Genomic DNA, 19,179 nt, shown 5'->3' on the forward strand with positions numbered 1-19,179 from the left:
TATAAATTATGTTTCTCCTCTGGGAGTGAAGGAGATATTCTAATGACTTTTGAAAACTATTAGGTAGTCATCTGTCACAAACAAAAATAAATGCTGATGATTATATGTGGAAGAAAACAAAAAATGGTATCACTGTAATCTATTCCATGTTGAAGTGAATTCCAAAGCACCTACATTTGCACATTCTTCACACATGACTGTGCTAGTTAATTCACCAATAAAGATCCGATCTATGAAGTTCATTTTCACACCTTCTCTTCCATATGCTGTAAAAATAATACTTTTTAATGCAAAAAAAGTCAGCCATCAACCTAACAATGTAACATGCTTTTTCTCTGTTGACTTAAAAGATGTCCAGTACTACATTAATAATATACTTCTTTGTACGATGTACATATCTCATACTATATAATGTCTTTCTTCTTTATAATTCTGTAGAGAAAATTGGATTACCAGCTACAGTAGATTCCAAGAAATGATGAACTGTTCTTAAACTTGAGGGAAGAAAAGTAGACCAATAACCATTGTTTATACCATAGCTCAACTGCTCCCATTAAACCCTTTAAAGCCTCTGTGCCTAACGTAGAGGTAGACAGAGGGAATGAAAAAGAAGATTATGCTTTTAGGGCTATATCGATGCCTAGGCGATAACTATGGAAACAACAGAGCAGTAAAAGACAAGTAAACATAGCATAGTGTAAAGAATTAATGTGGGCAATTAGTCACTCATTTATATATATAATACATACATATATATAACATTTATATATGTATGTGTGTTTGTGTGTATTCAGTTTAAAATGGTAAAATCATTCTGTTTGGGAAATATTTATAAATCAAAGAAAATTATGCCTGTGATCTGCTTTAAAATAATCATGGGTTAGGAGAACATAGGTAAAACATAACACACCATGACTTCAATGTAGTTTAAGAGGGGTGAGGAGTACATGAGGCTCCGTCATACTATTCTCCCTACTTTAATAGAAGTTTAAAACTTTCCACAGTAAATTAGGACAAAAAATATATATTAACAAACTTCACTCCTCTTTCAAACTTCAATTCTTTTTGGATTTCTAATTTCAAATTTAATACAAACAACATTTAAAATCATTTTAAAACATTATCTGAAGCACTGAATGTCACAGCCAACTCATAGCTAGATATATCATTAAACATCTTTAATATAACAATTACTATAAGTTATGGTAAACTAAGATGTTTCATTAAGAAAACTGTACAAGGGATTAAAAATAGAAAAGATCACACAAAACTGAAGGAAAAGCAAAACTGGGCAGTTATTCTAAACATACAGTAGATGGCACTATCTCAAAACAAACAAAAAAACCAAAGCATACATGAGAATCCACATTTTTAAAAATCTTGAATCCTTCACATGAAACTAATGTAACATTGTGTGTCAACTATACTTTAATTTAAAAATATCTTGAACCCTTAACTGTATATAGTTTGGGCATGTACAATCATTTTGTGAATTACAGACCTGCAGTATATATATAATGACAAAAAAATAGATAAGAAAATAAATAAAATATAAATAATATTTTGAACACCTTCTAAAAATGATGATTTCATATAACCACGAGTTAATATCTGAAGACAGAACATACAGTTAGGACAAAGCAAATCACTCATATCATTAGATATAAGCCCACACTTAAATATTGATAATTATAAATAATCAGCTTTGATTAGATAATCACTGGTTTTGCCTCATACTTTGGCTAAGGAAGAGTCAGACACTAAAAAACAGGTATGCTTGGTTTAGTACTCTCTCCAATAACTGGTTTCCATGCAGCAATCTCTGGAACGCTTAGGCACTTGACTAGATGAAACTGTATAATATCCATAAGTCAACTTATCCAAGCACAGGTCAAATGCAAAATGATACAGTATGATGAAACGGAACTTCCAAGTGAGGCTACTGCTTTCAACAACCTTTCACGTCTCCCTTAGGAAACCTCACATTAGGGTATCAGTGTCAGTCTGTATATTTGATACTAATTTTAGTTTTTAAAGTTCACATGGACACATCCTAAAATTTTCTTTCTATGACTAACTAGACTATCTTGGTAGCCACAGGAGTAAGCACACTCTCCCTTTAAGGCCACTACTTTATAGAATTAGTTCACATAAATGCTCAGTTCTTTTTCCCCTGAAAAGAAACTTACAATTTTCTACAGCAGAAAGTTTTAATAGTGAGAGAATCAACATACCTTTGACTTTTTTTCTAGTATCCTCATCAGCAGTTTTAGTAGTTGGGTTGTTAAATGCTTTTAGAATGCTAGCTTGTATTCGCTATAAAACAAACAAGAATTTAGTAAGAGTCCATACTTGAGTGTATTCTTACAGGTTTAGAGTAAGTTCTCCCTCTTTTCCCTCTCTCCCCCACTCCACCACTCTGTCCCTAAAATGATGTATCATTTTAATCAGGACAAAAGGTAACCCAGAGACCATGTGGAATTTATCTATTGAAGAAAATCTTTCTATATAAGAAGCTTTTAAACTAGTCACGATGATCTTCATCTAGATTATTTATATACATACATGAGTAAGTCCAGAACATCAAATAATTTCTATAGCAAGAATACCCCAAATCTTGACTAGTTATCATTTTATTTGAATTCAGTTATCAATAATGAGTATTAGTATTAAAGTCTTTAGCAGCTCTCAGGAAATGACGAGATTTATATGTTTCCATAGCTTTTGCCTATGTTTCAGGAGAGATCCAATATCACAGAAAACTTTTTCAGAATGAAAACTGGATTCCAAGAATAAAGACATTTGAACTAATAAATTATCATCTTTTATACTAATTATGTCTCTACTTAGTGGATGAATTTAATCTTCTCTAATTAACGTTTTTAACAGTGCAGAGAGAGGAAAGCTTGTTAATTATCCTCCAGAAGTTTTTGGTTTTGTTTTTTTTAAGAAAAGTCTTAATCACAGGTTTTCATATGTGAGACCACTGTTTGAACTCTACTTCCTGAAAATGGTACCTAATTCTGTTATTAAAAAAATATTATATCAAAGAAAAATGAACCTCAAACTGCAGACTTGCCAGAGAATAATAAAATTACCACATATCAGAAGCCAGATACATTCTACTGTTCAGAAGAAAACTCACAGCCTTAAATATTTAAAACAATTAAAAAGAATAAAAACAGGGCGCCTGGGTGGCTCAGTGGATTAAGCCACTGCCTTTGGCTCAGGTCATGATCTCAGGGTCCTGGGATCGAGTCCCGCATCGGGCTCTCTGCTCAGCAGGGAGCCTGCTTCCCTCTCTCTCTGTGGCTGCCTCTCTGTCTACTTGTGATTTCTCTCTGTCAAATAAATAAATCTTTAAAAAAAAAAAAATAAAAAAAAATAAAAAGAATAAAAACAAATAAACAGCCGAGTCATAAATTTAGGAAAAGGATATCAAAGCTGAATGAAAGTAAATAACCAAACAAAAGAGTTAATGAAAATAAAAGTATGTAAACTGAAGCGATTAATAAATGAATCAAAAGCTGATTCTTTGGGTGAGGGATAAATAAACCTACTAGCCAATCTTTTTCTTTTTTTTTAAGACTTTATTTATTTACTTGACAGAGAGAGAGAGATCACAAGTAGGCAGAAAGGCAGGGGGAAACATGCTCTCCACTTAGCAGAGATCCCAGGATGCGGGGCTCAATCCGAGGAGGGAGGGGCTCAATCCCAGGACACAGGGGCTCGATCCCAGGACCCTGAGATCATGACCTGAGCTGAAGGCAGAGGCTTAACCCACTGAGCCATCCAGGCACCCCACCTGCTAGCCAATCTTTTTTTTTTTTTTTTTTTTTAGATTTTATTTATTTATTTGACAGAGAACACAAGTAGGCAGAGAGGCAGTCGGGGGGGGGGGGGAGCAGGCACCCTGCTGAACAGAGAGCCCGATGTGGGGCTCAATCCTAGGACCCTGAGATCATGACCTGAGCCGAAGGCAGAGGCTAAACCCACTGAGCCACCCAGGCACCCCCTACTAGCCAATCTTAATCAAAGTAAGAATGAAAAGCGTTAACATCAACCTAAGAAAAAGGAAACCGCTAACAAGACTAAAGATATTTCAAGTAATCATGAGAGACAACTTTGCTCCACTCTCATGTAATTACATTTGAAAATTCAGAAAAAAATTAGATAATTCTCTAGGAAATGAGTCCCAGAAGAGACAGAGTACCTTCCAGCTTTCATGGGGTAGGTGAATGAGCAGAGAGAGAAGAATGGTATTACACAGTACTCCTTACAAAAGGCTCCAAGCCCTAATAATTTCACAGAGGAATGCCACTAAACATATTTTTCAAAGCATAAAAAAGAGAAACCTCCAAATTATTTCATGAAGCATAATATTGCTACTAAAGCTGACTAAGAATATATACAACACACGCCAACATCACATATGAAAAAAGCTCTAAGTAAAATACAGAAGCACATTAAAAGAATAATATAGTATCATTAAGACTTTTGTTCTAGTAATGCAGGGATATTAGGAAATCTATTCATACAAGCCATCATATTAACAGATATAAGAAGAAAAACATTATAAGATTAAATCCCTTGATTTATTACTATTATTTAGCACTGTATTGACGTTCTAGTCAATGCATTTGATAGAAAAATAAATCTCAGAGGTATAAAAATTTTAAGGGAGATAAAATTATTTGCAGATGATATAATTTTTTATTTGGAAAAGCCAAAAGAATAAACTGAAATGAAAAACTACTATAAATAATAAAAGAATTTAATATGGGGTATGTAAATATAATGACATCAATAGCCTTCACACACACAAACAAAAACCAGTTAGAAGCAATGGAAGAAAATGCCCCATTTATAATAACTAAAAAGATAAAATAAGGAATAAACTTAAGGAATGTGTAAGACCTAAAGGAAGAAAACTTACAAACACTACTGAAAGACACAAAAGAAAACCTGATCAAATGGAAAAACACACCATGTTTTTTGACAGATCCTAAATAAACCTTTCATTTTTGCCCCCTAAATGTGTTCATTTAACATAATAGCAATAGTTTTTTTTTAATGTGAGAGATTGAAGGGAGAGATTAGTTCCAAATGAGCAATGAAAAAAATCAGTGTGGGGGGAGGAAATATACTGACAGACGTTGGTCCCACTAGATTTGATTTTTAATGCATTCAAATGCATTAAAAAAATGGGCAGAGGTGGGGACCTGGGTGGCTCAGTGGGTTAAGCCTCTGCCTTCAGCTCAGGTCATGATCCCAGGGTGCTGGGGTCGAGCCCCACATCGGGCTCTCTGCTCAGCGGGGAGCCTGCTTCCTCCTCTCTCTCTGCCTGCCTCTCTGCCTACTTGTGATCTCTCTCTCTGTCCAATAACTAAATAAAATCCTTAAAAAAAAAAATGGGCAGAGGACCTGAACAGACATTTTTCCAATGAAGACATACAGATGGTAGACAGCATAAAAAGATGTTCAGCATCACTAGTCATCAGGGAAATACAAATCAAACCTGCCATGAGATCTCACCTCACACCCATCAGAATGGCTAGTATCAAAAAGACAAGAAATCACAAGTGTTGGTGAGGATGTGGAGAAAAAGGAACCCTTGCGCACTGTTGGTGGGAATGTAAGTTTGGTGCAGCTACTGTAGAAAACTGTAAGGAGATACCTCAAAAAATTAAAAATAGAATTACCATATGATCCAGTGGTTCCACTAGTGGGTTTTTTTTTTTAAGATTTATTTATTTACTTACTTGAGAGAGAGAGAAAGAGAGCACCAGCAGGGAGGAGAGAGAGAAGTAGGCTCCCCGTGAGCAGGAAGCCCAATGTAGGACTTGATCCCAGGGCCCTGGGATCATGACCTGAGCCAAAGGTAGATGTTCAATTGACTGAGCCACCCAAGTGCCCCTCACTAGTCGGTATTTACCCAAAGAAAACAAAAACACTAATTTGAAAAGATATAGGTACCCCTATGTTTACTGTAGTGTTACTTATAATAGACAAGATATGGAAGAAACCATGTGTCCATCAATAGATGAATGAATAAAGAAAATGTTCTAATGGAATACACACACAATGCAATAATTACCTGGACATAAAAAAGAATGAGACCTTGCTGTTTGGAAAAACATGAAGGGACCTGAAGGATATTATGCTAAGTGAAATAAGTCAGAGAAAGACAAACACCATAAGAGTTCACTTATATGTGTAATCTGATACAGCCACTCTGGAAAAAAGTATGGAGGTTCCTCAAGAAGTTAAAAATATAGCTATCCTACAACCCAGTAATTGCACTACTGGGTATTTACCCCAAAGATACAGAAGTAATGAAAAGAAGAGACACATGCATCCCAATATTCATAGCAGCAATGTCCACAACAGCCAAACTGTGGAAGGAGCCAAGCTGTCCTTTGACAGATGAATGGGTAAAGAAGATGTGGTTCATATATACAATGAATATTACTCAGCCATCAGAAAGGATGAATACCTACCATTTACATCGACATGGATGGAACTGGAGGGTACTGTGCTAAGTGAAATAAGTCAGAGAAAGACAATTAAATGATTTCACTCATATATGGAATATAAGAAACAGCGCAGAGGCAAGGGAAGCAAGGGCAAAAATGAACTATTGGGATTTCATCAAGATCAAAAGCTTCTGCACAGCAAAGGAAACAGTCAACAAGATCAAAAGACAACTGACAGAATGGGAGAAGATATTTGCAAACAACATATCTGATAAAGGACTAGTATCCAAAATCTATAAAGAACTTATCAAACTCAACACCCAAAGAATATATAATCCAATCAAGAAATGTGCAGAGGTCATGAACAGACATTACTGCAAAGAAGACAACCAGATGTCTTCCACACACATGAAAAAGTGCTCCACATCACTTGGCATCAAGGAAATACAAATCAAAACCACAATAAGATACCACCTCACACCAGTCAGAATGGCTAAAATTAACAAGTCAGGGAATGACAGAGGCTGGCGAGGTTGCAGAAACACTGTGGGTGGGAATGCAAGCTGGTGCAAGCACTCTGGAAAACAGCATGGAGGTTCCTCAAATAATTAAAAATAGAGCTACCCTATGACCTGGCAATTGCACTACTGGGTGTTTACCCCAAAGATGTAGTGAAAAGAAGGGCCATATGCACCCCAATGTTCAAAGCAGCAGTGTCCACAATAGCCAAACTGTGGGAAGAGCCAAGATGCCATTCAACAAACGAATGGATAAAGAAGATGTGGTCCATATACACGATGGAATATTACTCAGTCATCAGAAATAATGAATACCCAACTTTTGCATCAACATGGATAGGACTGGAGGAGATCATACTGAGTGAAATAAGTCAAACAGAAAGAGTCAATTATCACATAGTTTCACTTAATTGTGGAGCATAAGGAATAACAAGGAGAACACTGAGGGAAGGAGAGGAGAAGTGAGTTGGGGGAAATCAGAGGGGACATGAACCATGAGAAACTGTGGACTCCAAGAAACAAACTGAGGGTTTTAGAGAGAAGGGGAGTGTGGGGATGGGTCAGCCTGGTGATGGGTGTTAAGGAGGGCACACATTGCATGGAGCACTGGGTGTTATACATAAACAATGAATCTTGGACTACATCAAAAACTAATGAGGTACTGTATGGTGACTAACGTAATAAAAAATAGAAAAAATAATTTAAAAAAAAAGAGGCAAGAGAATTCCCAGGAGCATAATTAGAGGGAATTCCAGAACAATGCCTCTACATCAAATGTAGGAGGCAACCAACCCAAACTGAAGCAGTGAGAGCAGGAGACAGACAGTCACCACCAAGATCCCCCTGCTCCTGTACCATGTTTTAAATCTGAGAACAGAATATATGGGGAATGAGCTGCTAATGTCCTTATTCTCCTCCCCCAGCTCTGCTGTGGATCAGCAGAGGATACACATTACCTAACCCAAAGTTGTTCTGCTCTGACCTGTTCCTGAGAGCAAGGAGGTGGGTCATGATGAACTCTGAAGCAGAAGACGCAGAGCAGCCTTTAACCTTTTTGGACCGGAGAGCTAGTAACTCTGTCTGTGGCTTGGACTTTGACAAGCGTGGCTCAGGACACATTCATGATCTTGCCCACTGACTTCCGCAGCAAGAACGTTTAGAAATTCTGGGACACCAAAGCCAGACAATGTTCTAGAGATTCTCTCAGTCCCTCTTTTTTGGGGATCCTTCATCTCGATAATGGGAATAGGTTTGCACTTAGTAACCAGTTACGTAAAACTAAACAATCTACAGCTTAAGCATACACAGGTCGCTCTCAAAACTATAAGGCAATAAAACGATTACTGTAAAAGTAAAAAAAAAAAAAAAAAAATCAAGGCACGTGGGTGGCTCAGTGGATTAAGTCTCTGCCTTCGGCTCGGGTTATGATCCCAGGGTCCTGGGATCAAGCCCCATGTCCGGCTCTCTGCTCACAGGGAGCCTGCTTCCTCCTTTCTCTCTGCCTGCCTCTCTGCCTACTTGTGAGCTCTGTCAAATAAATAAATAAAATCTTAAAAAAAAAAAAATCGTCTCCTCTGATGAAGAAGATATGCTTGAAAAGAAATAACAGGTGGCTTCTATGGCACTAAAAACATCCTATTTTTTTAAACTTTGGGTGTGATGGTGAGGAGGGTTTCTAGTGGAAAATGGCTTTTCCTTATATTATGCTTAAACTATATGTGTGTGTATATATAGATCTATATGCATATAGATCTATATATACACACACATTCTTCTGTATGTAGGATAGATTTCATGATAAGTTTTTAATACCTTCCCCCAATAATTGTGAAACTGAGTTTCATTTATTAACTGGCCTACAATCAGCGCATTATATTTCCTAGAACTGCTGACTACTTTCTTCAAGTATATTTTGAAAGTTGATTCAAGATTCAAAAACGTAAATACATACAAAGTAGGGTACAAAAGTAAATATACAGTGATCTGTGCCATGTCATACTATCTTGAAATATATGTGAAGAAAATAAAAATTATAAAATATGTCCCCAAAGCAATTAAATATTGAAATAATCTCCAATTCAGATGCAATAAATTTGAAAATTGATGTAACTCAGATACTGAGCTGAAGCTGACTTTTACACCTTCAAAACAGAATTTATTGCATCAAAATAAACAAATTAGAATGAATTCCATGCAGGAAAATGGACTTACAGATTCCAATAAATGCCGTATTCACCTGTAAATACTTAGTATCACTGTAAAAAGCCTCTCCAGCTAGCAAAGATAAAGAACTCTAAACCAAGTTATAAGTCTATAAATATATTTTATAATTTGAATATTTTACCAATTCAAAAGTGACTTTCAATATGATTTAATGAGTCTTTGACATTTGCTGAAATGTAAGCTATAATATATGTCAAACTCTTAAAAATAAAAACAATGGAGCTGTTTAAATTATTAACTTCTAAACTATTAGACATTTGCTTTTTTTATTGTATCTTAGCCACAGATTTATATTCTCTAAACTGTTAAAGGAGTTAATTAATAGGTAATTCATCAAGTTGAATAGAATAAATGAGTTTAGGTTCAGCTATAGCCTCTCATTGTTGAGAGTCATGCTTTGAACCGTTTAAGTTAAAAAAAAAAAAAAAAAAAAAAAAAAGGAGGGAGAGAGAGAGAGCACCAGCGAGAGACAGACTTTGGCCAGGGAGCTGCTAACAACTGCAGCACATTAATCAATTAGCAGGGTCAAGGTTCAACTATTTTAAATCTCCACCATAAACTTCTTTCAGTAAGAATGCGTAACACCCATGGCTTAAAAGTTAACTGAAACAGTCTGCCTTTACAATAATCCTAACCAATAATGTATCAGTGATAGATCTTTGGAAATAAAAATGTAGCGTCACCAATTTGGTGATAGCTCAAATTAAAAGCAAGACAGTGAAGAAGCACATACCTTATAAGTTGAAAGGCTGCCTATAAAAGAATTTCTTACAGTAAATTTGATTTTACTTTGTCCACGAGAAATTTACAATTTTTGCACAAATGCTTCCTTTAGCACTCTACCTGGCCAAAGTGTGGCATTGCTCACAACTTTACAGCCATAAGGAAAAAACTTTAATGAAACATTACGAAAGGAGGTCAGTAGTTGTTCATCATTACTACAAGATTCTGGTGGCAGACATCACGCTGGAGCCTTTCTTCAATCAAAACACACACAGCAGTGACAAACTACAACAACGGCACGATCGCCAGCTGTGGCGTTCCCAGGCCAGACAATGCAGCTCTTGCTTGGGGACTCACTGTAACTGACCGCATGCCTGTCCTTGCTTACAAGAGTGAATAAACCCACAGATCTGACATGTTAATTTTGCTACACCATCTAAACCCTCAAACAGAGGAATGAGAGCTTCCAAAAAGCCAGGTTTCCCACTGTACTGCCTGAGTTTTTAAGATATTGTGAATCCTAATGCACAAAACAAATAATTTAATTCAATTTAATTGTGACAAAGTATGCCATCAAGTAACAGAAGTAAGATAGGGGAAGATGATAGGGATAGATTTTACAGTTTTATTTGAATAATGACAAAAACAATGTAGAGGTAATTTTTAATTCCATTTACAATGATACAGGACCATATAGTAAACATATTCTTACAAATCATACCAGAAGAACAATCATCTAGAAATTGATAGTCTGAATTAATCTTAACTCCTATATTGTCTGTAGGCTTAGAAGCATCAATATGCATTTATCATTTAAGATACAAGTCTCTGTCTGTATTTCTCCCCCACCTTGTTGCACTGTATCAGCTCCCTCAACAAGAATATCAATATGCCAAAGTTACTGAATCAGATTTAATATTATATCAAATAGTGAAATAATTATGGTTAATTTTTTTAAATTTAATTTTATTTTTTCCATGTTCCAAGATTTCACTGTTTATGCACCACATGGTTAAATGGTTAACTTTTAAATAGCAAGCTTAAAAATTTTTTATATTGGTCATTGATGATCAAGCATTAAAACTAAACTTTAATAAGCAGTACTGTATAGAATTAAAAAGCACCATTCATCTAGTAGTCAGAAAGACCTAAGTTTGGGGGCACCTGCGTGGCTCAGTGGGTTAAGCCTCTGCCTTCAGCTCAGGTCATGGTCTCAGGGTCCTAGGATCAAGCCCAGCATTGGGCTCTCTGCTCGGCAGGGAGCCTGCTTCCCTCTCTCTCCTCTGCCTGCCTCTCTGCCTACTTGTGATCCCTCTCTGTCAAATAAATGAATAAAATCTTAAAAAAAAAAAGAAAGAAAGACTTAAGTTTGAATCTCCCATCCTAAATTTCTAAATCAATTTCTAAATCAAAGAAAATATGATCGAATATTTGCTCAGGAGGATTGTGCTAATGTCCTCAAAACTTACCTATAAATCCCTTAATTGATTTTTTAAAAATAAATTATAGGTAAAACATGATGTAGTATTATCTTATCAATTTATCAGTTCTTTCAAATTATGACATATTCAAAATAACTGAAAATCCCCAAGAAACTAGGTAGTATAACTTATTTAAGAAACTGTTTTTTTGGGGCACCTAGGTGGCTCAGTGTGTTAAACCCTCTGCGGCTTGGGTCATGGTCCTGGGATCAAGCCCCACGTTGGGCTCTCTTGCCCAGAAGAGAGCCTGCTTCCCTTCCTTTCTCTCTGCCCACCTCTCTGCCTACTTATGATCTCTGTCTGTCAAATAAATAAATAAAATCTTTAAAAGAAAAAAACTGGTTTTTTCCCATTCAAATTCTCCACAGAAATTGTCCATTTAAAGTTGAGCACAGAAAACTTATTCAACAAAGGAGAGACCAAAAGTGACAATATGAAGGTAAGAAACACAAAAGCAGTAAAAATGAGTACTTCTGTAAAAAAAAAAAAATCAGTCAAGGAGCTCACAAAATAAAAGGATATAAAGTATGTTATCATATACCTAAAATGTAGGAAGGAGAGGAATAATGAATGGGCTCAACTTAAATGACCACCAACTTCACATAAGCTGTTACATGTAGAAGATGTTATATACAAACCTAATGGTAACCACAAATCAAGAACCACTAAAAACATGCCAAGAATAAGAAGAAAAAAATTATATCACTAAATATATCCCTAGAGAAACAGATCACTAAAAAACCCCAGCAAACCATGAAAAAAGAGAAAGACAAGAAAGGATCACGGAAAATCTTCAGAAACAACTATAGAAGAAGTAATATAATGGCAATATCAATAATTATTTTGAATGTAAATAGACTAATTACTTCAATCAAAAGATACAGTGTGATAGAATGGGAAAAAAAAAAAGACCCATCCATATGCTATCTATGAGAGGCTCACTTCAGATCTAAAGTCAGCTGCAGACTGAAGGTGAGGAATAGAGAAACACTTATCACAAAAATGGATGTCAAAAGAAAACCAGGGCAGCAATATTTATATTGGACAAAACAGACTTTAAAACAGAGTCTACAGGTGCCTGGGTGGCTCAGTGGGTTAAGCCTCTGCCTTTGACTCAGGTCATGATCTCAGGGTCCTGAGATCAAGCCCAGCATTGGGCTCTCTGCTCAGCAGGGAGCCTGCTTCTCAAATAAACAACTTAACCTTACAAATAAAGGAGCTAGAAAAAAGAACAATAAATAAAACCTAAAACCAGCAGAAGGGAAGAATTAATAAAGATCAGAGCAGATATAAATGATACAAAAACTAAAAAACAAAAACAAAATCCAGCTCAGTGAAACGAGAAGCAGGTTCTCTGAAAAAATAAAACATATATCAATAAAACTGATAAACCCCTAGCCAGACTTCACAAGAAAAAAAGAGAAGGGACTCAGACAAAATTACAAATGAGAGAGAAGAAATAACCAACACCACAAAAATACAAACAATTATAAAAGGGTAGTATGTAAAACCATACGTCAACAAATTGGGCAACCTAGAAAAATGGATAAATTCTAGAAACATATAAACTACCAAAAGTGAAATAAGAAGAAATAGAAAATTTGAACAGATAACCAGCAAAGAAATTGAATCAGTAATCAAACTCCCAACGAACAAAAGTCCAGGACCAGATGGCTTCACATGTTAAATTATACCGTACAACAAAAAATCCTAAAATCTGTATGGAATCACAAAAGACCCCAAATTGTCAAAGCAATCTTAAGAAAGAAAAGCAAAGCTGGAGGCATCGCAATTCCAGACTTCAAGTTATATTACAAAGCTGTAGGAGTCAAAACAGTATGGTACTGACACAAAACAGACATATGAATCAGTGGAACAGATTAGAAAACCCAGAAATAAACCCACAATTATATGGTCAATTAAACTTTGACAAAACAGGAAAGAATATCCAATAGGAAAAAGACTCTCTTCCACAAATGATGGTGAAAAAACTGGACAGCTACCTGCAAAAGAATGAAACTGGACCAGACACAAAAATAAACTCAAAATGGATTAAAGACCTATATAAAACCTGAAACCATAAAAATCCTAGAAGAAAAAACAGATGGTAACAACTTCGACACCGGCAGTAACAACTTCGACACCGGCTGTAGCAACTTCTTTCTAAGTATGTCTCCTGAGGCAGGAGAAACAAAAGCAAAAATAAACTTTTGGGGGACTACACCAAAATAAAAAACCTCTTTCACAGCAAAGGAAACAATCCATAAAAATAAAGGCAAGAAACAGAAGATATTTGCAAATGACAAATCCAATAAAGGGGTAGTATCCAAAATACATAAAAGAACTGATACAACTCAACACCTAAAAAACAAGTAATCCAATTACCAAATGGGCAGGAGAGATGAAGAGACCCTTCTCCAAAGAAGACATACACATCGCCAATAGACACATGAAAAGATGTTCATGATCATTCATCACCAGAAAAATGCAAATCAAAACTACAAGGAGATCACCTCACACCTCTCAGAATGACTAAAATAAAAAACATAAGAAATATCAGCTGTTGGTGAGGATGTAGAAGAAAAGGAACCATGTCCCCTCCCCGCCCCCTGCACTGTTGGAAATGCACACTGGTGCGGCCATTGTGGAAAATAGTTGAAGTTTCTTCAGAAAGTTAAAAATAGAACTACCCTGTGATAAAGCAATGGCACTAATGGGTATTTACCCAAAGAATATAAAAACACTAATTCAAAGCGATGCATGCACCCCAATGTTTACTATAGCATCATTTGCAATAGCCCAATTATAGAAGCAGCCCGAGTCCACTGATTGATGAATAGATAAAGAAGATGTAATATATATGTATCTATGTCTGAACATGCAGTAGAATATTATTCATCCATAAAAAAGAATGAAATCTTGCCATTTTCAATAACACAGATGGAACTAGAGAGTATAATGCCAAGAGAAATAAGAGTCCGAGAAAGACATATACCATATGATTTCACTTATATGTGAATTTAAGAAACAAAACAAATGAGTACAGGGCCAGGGAGAGGGGGAGGGAAGAGAGAGAGAGAGACAAACCAGGAAGCAGACTCTTAACTCTAGAGAACAAACTGATGGTTACCAGAGGGGAGGTGGCAGGGGGATGGGTGAAATAGGTGATGGGGATAAAGGACTGCACCTGTGATGAGCACCAGGTGATGTATGGAAGTGCTGACTCACGATATTGTATACTTGAAACTAATATAACACTGTATGTTCACTAACTGCAATTAATATAAAAACTTAATATATATATATATAATGTATATGTAAAACTTAAAAAGAAACTTTAAAAACGTAAAAAAACTTAAAAAGTGACACCTTCAAAAGTGGAATTCAACTAATTTAATATGAAAGTCAATAAACAGACAAGAACAGGATTGTAATAAACACTGTTTGGTAGCAGGAGGGAATGATTAACTCATTCTTTGAGATAACTTATAAGAAAATATCAGAACCCTAACTCTCTCTCTTCACTGGAAGCTAGAATACTGCAGGATTACAATTGAAGGTGGGATTTAAAAAAAAGAGAGAGAGAGAAAGGTCCCCCTTACCTAGTAACATGGTAACGGCTACCACAAGCTTATGAGTACTTCATTTTCAGATGGTTGCTTAACCACATGTTAATATAGATTAAGAAGTATATTTATCTTGAATGGAAAACGGGATTTGACCTATTAAGACAATTACGATTGACAGAGCCTGTCTGCAGTGCTCGGCTGAAAATGGTTCTGAGGTTAAATCCAGACTCAGCACAACTGTTATGAAGGATTATTATTATTATTATTAATATTATTATTATTTGGCTCTGAGTGAAAAGGGGGAAATAGGAGGATATGTACTATGTACTTGACATCTTTGGTATCTTGCATTTTCTCTGAAAAATTGTATGCCATTTGCAGGACTCTACCAAAAAATGATGAATTTCACTCATTTAATATTAAAGTCAACTATGACCCAATTGATTAAGGGACAGGATTACAAGGAACACTTGGGAAATCTATCCAGGCCATGAGCCATTCCTTCTTTTCTCAGAAACATTCCCTGATCCAGGAGGCTGGGATCCTCCTTCCCTTCTTGTAAGTGACTGATCCCTGAGTAGACCCTAATCCAACGTGGGGTAACAAAGTTTCTCACTTGGGAATTCAGAATTGGGGCTTCATAAGCAGCCAGTTTTGTTTTAATACATGTGGAACCGCAACATCTGCACAATATGCAGATTTAGCGTTCAGAGAGAGCAGCACAGCGACAGCTCCGTCTGCGGGGAGAGGAACAAAGAGAATCAACAGGTCAGAGAACCCAGGGAAGTTAGGAGAATGTTCTCTGGACTCTAAGACTCTTCCTGTCCCTAGAGTCTCAGATTCTCTTTTCTTTAAGCCAGCTTGGATTGATATTTTTATTTATAGTTAAATGGTATTAACTAATGAAGGATAATAGGGTTGCAAAAGGTTGAGAGAAAACATTCTCTTAGAAGAGGCAAAAAAAAAGGGGTGCCTGGATGGCTCAGTTGGTTAAGCAACCGCCTCCGGCTCAGGTCACGGTCCCGGAGTCCTAGGATCGAGTCCCGTATCAGGCTCCCAGCTCCATGGGGAGTCTGCTTCTCCCTCTGACCTTCCCGCCTCTCATGCTCTCTCTCACTGTCTCTCTTTCAAATAAATAAATAAAAATCTTTAAAAAAAAAAAAAAAGAAGAGGCAAAAAATATATATAAAGGAATAAATAGAAAGAAAGATCAAATTACTTCTTAACCTACATTAAAATGATGGTAAAAATTAATTCCTTCAGTTTTGTACCCTCTTCTTAAAGAGTATATGCAATAAACTTAACAAAACCTGACCTTTGTTTCTTCTGTCCTCACTGCATCCAGCAGATAATGCAGAAGCTCCTGACTGTCCTGTTGCTGGAAACTTTTAAACCGAGGGGCCCTATGATTTAAAAACAAAACAGGAAAGAAAAAAGATCATTTCATCAACAATATATTACTATCATCTAAAATTATTTTTAAATAGCATCTAGTCAAAGATTCAATGTAAGTCCTTTTTCTACTAAGTAAAAAGACCAGATGTGATCACTGTTCCAATTAGGATGAGATCTTAAGTACACAGAGAATAATATGGCTACCATTTATCAAGCAACTACTACATGCATGCACAGTACCTATGTGAAGCTTTATATATGACAAGACATCAAATCCTCAAACAAGTTCGGAATGCACTATTTTCTCTGGCTTATATAAGAGGTTTAGAGGGATTATTTACAGAATTTGCAAGGTCACACAGCAAACAAGCAAACAAAAAGTATTCAAACCCAAGCCACTGTGGTCTATTTTCTTCCCACCCTGAATAACCAAAAGAAAAACAAGAGGTTAATTATATTAAAATAAGGAACTACAATCTGGTATCTCTGTGAATGTATTTATTTTAAGGATTTGACCAATTATATTTCCTTCTATTAATCAAAGGATCAGGTGCTGTTCATGGAGACTTCAACAGAGCAAATATTTAGGTGATTTCAGTAACCTTAAAAAGTAGTATTTTCTGCAACAAACTCCAATACTAAAATGAGCATTTTGCCTTAAATAAAAATAAGTACTAAATTTAGATAGTGCTTGAAGACAAAGAAAGAATTCTGTCTAAATAATATAAAAGAGTAAGAATATGTTGTGGTAGTATGAGTTTACAATGGTCTCATTAGGGTATGTGTAACATATCTCCTTTGACATGCACAGCAGTGCTGTTAAGAAATTCATAATTAATGTGAATTCTGTTTTACACTTGAGAAAACTGAAGAACAAGCTAAGTGCCACTGACCTAAATCCAGATCTTTTGATTCTTAAGTTCCATACTTTAAGCATTATTCCTCATCTCATAATAAACATTCACACCAGTAATGCACTACTGTGAGTCCCTGGTACTAAAAAGCTATCTGAAATAGTAGTGAATCTAGCCTATAACAGGAGCCATAATTTCAGTTACTCACTCTTGTTAAGAAGTAACAAAAGCAGCAAGATGTTGAGACTTTGATTTACTCCCCTTGTAGGCTTCCCTTTCTGCATGTGGTAGATATTGTTCACCTTCTAGACAAGAGTTGAGGACAGAAAACAAGTGGGACACAAATCCTAACCCCATTTGGGCTTTCATGGCTGGAATCCATATAAGGCTGAAATTGCATAACACGACATTTGTGCCGGAGGGATTAAGAAAGGTCTGTGGAATGGAAGAAGGCTGCAAGGGGAAACCAGGGAATCCTTCAGAGATCCTCATCTGCCAGGTGGCAGGTAGGACGACCAGTCTCCGGCTTTGGAAGCAGATGCACAGGATGGAAATTGCTCGTGAACAGAGGAGGAACATTCTCTACCACATCTCTGCCTATAGCTCCATCTCAACTGTGCACAAAGCAGTACCGCTTTCTAAACCACTCAAGAAAATTTGCTAAACTTAGATTTTTTTCTTTCTTCTTCTACCTAGGACTGGAGTAAAATATTCGTGATGACATACAGAATCTTTAATGGAGCCTATCTGAGTTACCAATACCAAATTAAAAGAGAAAAATCAACAAACATGTGAAGAGAGTCACCTATTCAAAATGAGAAATCCTGAAGATCTTCTACATTAAACTACCACAACCAGTAAATAAACTGAGTAAGGGAACAAAAACGAGATCAATATGCAAAACAAGATCAATATACAGAACTCAAGTATATTTCTGTATATTAGGAATGTACAAATGGGGATGCCTGGGTGGCTCAGTTGGTTAAGCAGCTGCCTTCGGCTCAGGTCATGATCCCAGCATCCTGGGATCGAGTCCCACATCGGGCTCCTTGCTCAGCAGGGAGCCTGCTTCTCCCTCTGCCTCTACCTGCCATTCTGTCTGCCTGTGCTCGCTCTCTCCCCCCACCTCTGATAAATAAATAAAATCTTTAAAAAAAAAAAAAAGGAATGTACAAATGGATGTTGAAGTTTTTCTAACATACCAATTTATAATAAATAGTATTTAAAAATATTACATACTTAAGGTAAATGTAACAAGATAGTGCAGGGTTTGTAAGCTGAAAAACCACAAAGTTGATGAGGAAAATCAAATACCTAAATAACTGAAAAGATATTTCATAATCATCATTGGAAGACTCAACATTGTTAAGATGTCCTCTCCAAACTGATCTCCAAATGCAATCCCAATGAACAAACTGATTCTAAAATTCACATAAAAAAGCAAAGGACCTGGAGTAGTTAAAAAAAAAAAAAGGGGAAGGAAAGGAAAGTTTGAGCACTCACACTACCCAATTCTAAGACTTACTATGAGGCTACAGTAACGAGAGTGCAGAACTGGGGTAAGGGTGGACATTTAGATCAGTGGAACAGAGTCCAAAAACAGACACAATGTATATGGCTTAAATCTTCACGAGATTTTTTTTTTAAATTACTTTTCTTATAAATTTCTTTTTAACATAAACATAGCAAAGCAAATACAATTTGCTTTGATCCAATAATTCTATTGGTCCTACAGATGTATTTTCACAAGAGCAATACACACACACATTAAATCAAACATGTCATTTCCACATGTAATATGGAAAAATGTAGAAAAGATATTAAGCAGAGGCGCCTGGGTGGCTCAGTGAGTTAAGCCTCCCAGGGTCCTGGGATTGAGCCCTGCATGGAGCTCTCTGCTCAGGAGGGAGCCTGCTCCCCACCCCCACGCCTTGCCTGTC

General features: G+C 36.3%; 1 protein-coding gene across 1 annotated transcript in view; it reads right to left on the bottom strand.

Annotated features, from left to right (window-relative positions):
- Window positions 1-19,179, bottom strand: part of USP45 (ubiquitin specific peptidase 45) — a 72,813-nt gene that overhangs the window by 16,047 nt on the left and 37,587 nt on the right. Inside the window, exons 9-11 of the mRNA XM_059401109.1 lie at window positions 16,306-16,393; window positions 2,235-2,316; window positions 175-266 (exon numbers count right to left, since the gene is read on the bottom strand). Of these exons, the coding sequence (XP_059257092.1) occupies window positions 175-266; window positions 2,235-2,316; window positions 16,306-16,393 (262 nt within the window). The remainder of the gene's footprint in view (window positions 1-174; window positions 267-2,234; window positions 2,317-16,305; window positions 16,394-19,179) is intronic.

The sequence above is a fragment of the Mustela nigripes genome, chromosome 5 (genome assembly GCF_022355385.1).
Source record: "Mustela nigripes isolate SB6536 chromosome 5, MUSNIG.SB6536, whole genome shotgun sequence".
In the NCBI taxonomy this organism is placed as follows: Eukaryota; Metazoa; Chordata; class Mammalia; order Carnivora; family Mustelidae; genus Mustela; species Mustela nigripes.